General features: G+C 42.0%; 1 protein-coding gene across 1 annotated transcript in view; it reads left to right on the plus strand.

The window, feature by feature from the left end:
* Positions 1-2,493, plus strand: part of cbwd (COBW domain containing) — a gene marked incomplete at its 5' end in the record, with an annotated part of 23,038 nt that overhangs the window by 16,049 nt on the left and 4,496 nt on the right. Inside the window, 4 exon segments of the mRNA XM_014002691.1 lie at positions 102-148; positions 507-593; positions 683-727; positions 1,255-1,311. Of these exon segments, the coding sequence (XP_013858145.1) occupies positions 102-148; positions 507-593; positions 683-727; positions 1,255-1,311 (236 nt within the window).

A 2,493-nucleotide genomic window follows, 5' to 3' on the forward strand; every position in this document is an offset into this window, starting at 1 on the left:
CTCTTTTTTTTTTAAAGATGGGTAGATTTTTAAATATTCATAATTTTGTTTTTATTTCAAGTTTGAATTAGTAATTTATCATAACCTTTGCTTTTCTATAGCAAGTGAAAGAAGAGAAAGCAGATGGACGTATCAATGAAGCAGCCAGGTATGACACATTTTGATGAATTAAGCAAAAAAAATAAACTCTCATAATGTTTTTGACATCAGGGGTTACAAAAACCAACAGAAACCTTTGCCATTTGTCCGTCTGTGTCTCAGTTTGGGTTTTCCAGCAAATGTGTTGCTGCTGAACAAATACACTGATGGAAAAGAGAAAAACTGGTGTGACCTTTTGCATTCTTTGACTCGGTTTGTCTTTTCACCTCTAAACTAAACACAGCTCCTCGTTTTAACTCCTGTACACCCAGAAGCATAATTTGTGTTTTAGTCGTTTGAAACGGTCAATTTAATCTAATTTTAGGCGACTTTTAAAATATATATATATATATTTTTCATCCTTTCAGGCAGATTGCTCTCGCAGACCTGACCATCATCAACAAAACGGACCTTGTAAATGAGGAGGAACTGAACCGAGTCAGAGACACTGTCAGGTCAGCATTATCCCCACCCATCCTCCATCTTTTTAAAGAATAATTAAGTTAAATGTAATCAGATTTTTTTGTTTCCCCCCTCACTTTAGGTCTATAAATGGTCTCGTCAAGATAGTAGAAACCCAGAGATCGAGGTGAGTCTCTCCTGGCCAAACAAATAAGGAAAACTCAGGTTGCGCAGGGTCTCTGTGGCCCAGGTTTCCTGCTGAGCTCGGCGCAGCTCCTGCTCAGATCTTTGCATCAAAGATGGAGCGGTTCAAACACACACGCACACCAACACAAAACGACAACGCACAGAGTAAACACCCCAGCATACGTCGGTGTCCAGTTACTCAGGAGGCAATGCTCTCTGACCTCAGCCTGACGGGGGGAACGTTGTGTGTGTGTGTGTGTGTGTGTGTGTGTGGGGGGGGGGGTGTACTTGTGTAAATGTGTGTGAGTCCAAACATGACTCGCACAAAGCGGAGTGTTTGGACTCTGCAGGGTTCAGAGCGGGGTGAGCAGATGAAAGGGTTTAATTGAATTCACATTGCCAAAACATTTAGTGTGAAGTCAGTTCACCAGGTWACCCTTTAATGTTAGTTTGAGCTTAAAGCTGAAATAACTTGTTAAAAGTTTCATTTTTTAAATTGAGCTAAAACAAAGTGCTTCTCTTCGACAGGGTGGAGCTCTCTGAGGTGTTGGATCTGCACTCTTTTGACGACGAGGACGGAGCGAAGTGAGTTTGTTTGCACGCGTGCTGAACTTGTTTTAATCGTTTAGTTTCAGCTTCAACGCATTTTAGCAAACATTTTGTTTTCTGCTAATTTTACATTAAAATCTTGATTTGAGAAGCTAAAGCTAGTTGGATTTTACTGATGGTTTTTGTCCCCTTTGATGCTGCCGTGTTTCCCCACTAATTAACAGACCCTTTTTATTGAACGCCCCACCCTAAACGCCACGGGACGGTCATCGTTTTGTGTCCCCTCATTGTCGAGAAAGGAATCCGTGTTCATCCCTTCATGTGAATGAAGTGGCCGCCGTGTTGAAGCTCTCTTACGAGCCCCGAATCGGTTTCTCCTGTCCAGCTGCAGAGGATTAGTGCCGTGTGTGTCCACAGGCTCCTGAGGAGCTCCCCTTGTCCCAACAGATACCTCCTTCACCCCACTCCTCCCTTTGAGTCCCGGCCTCCTCCTCCCCTCAGACCCATGCTGGCTGTTTGAAGCGGCCCCCCGCCGCTCTGCCTGTGTGGTACTAACAGCACGCAGGGCTCGAGCAGCTGGACGCAGCATTTAGCCTCTCTGTGAGGTCAGGGAGAAGCGGGGGGGCGGTGGGGTAGTTTGTTCGGGGGGTTGGATTCAACCACCATTTCTAAAGCATTTAGAGTCGTCATTAAGCACCGACACAACTCTGAGATTAAACACAAAAAGTTTTGTCTGTCGAGCAGATTAAAGTTTACAGACTAAGACGGGTGGGCAATCCTGGTCCTCGAGGGCCGCAGCCCTGCATGTTTTACTTGCCTCTCTGCTCCAACTCACCTGATATGAATGAATAGATGATTATCAGGCTTCTTGCAGTAAGGAGGACCGAAACTGACATATTTAGAAATAAAAGCAGAATTATATAAGTGAACCACTAAATAAATACATTTAAAATGTACCAATTAAAATAACAAAGGAGAACTTTATCTCGTGTTTTTTGTTTGAAATGACTTGAATATTTATTTTTCCAGGTTAGTATAAATTAGTCTATACAGTATATCTTAACACGTAATTTAAATTTTACTGTTTTTAACATAGTTTTTCCTTTAAATTCTACTGTACATGCATTTGTGTCTCTTAAACGTTTACACTTAATTATTTTTACATTTTTCCCACAAGTCTTTAAATTTTAGTTTAAAACAAAGGGCAAGGAGAAAAAC

The sequence above is a fragment of the Austrofundulus limnaeus genome, unplaced genomic scaffold, assembly GCF_001266775.1.
Source record: "Austrofundulus limnaeus strain Quisiro unplaced genomic scaffold, Austrofundulus_limnaeus-1.0 Scaffold14, whole genome shotgun sequence".
Lineage (NCBI taxonomy): Eukaryota > Metazoa > Chordata > Actinopteri > Cyprinodontiformes > Rivulidae > Austrofundulus > Austrofundulus limnaeus.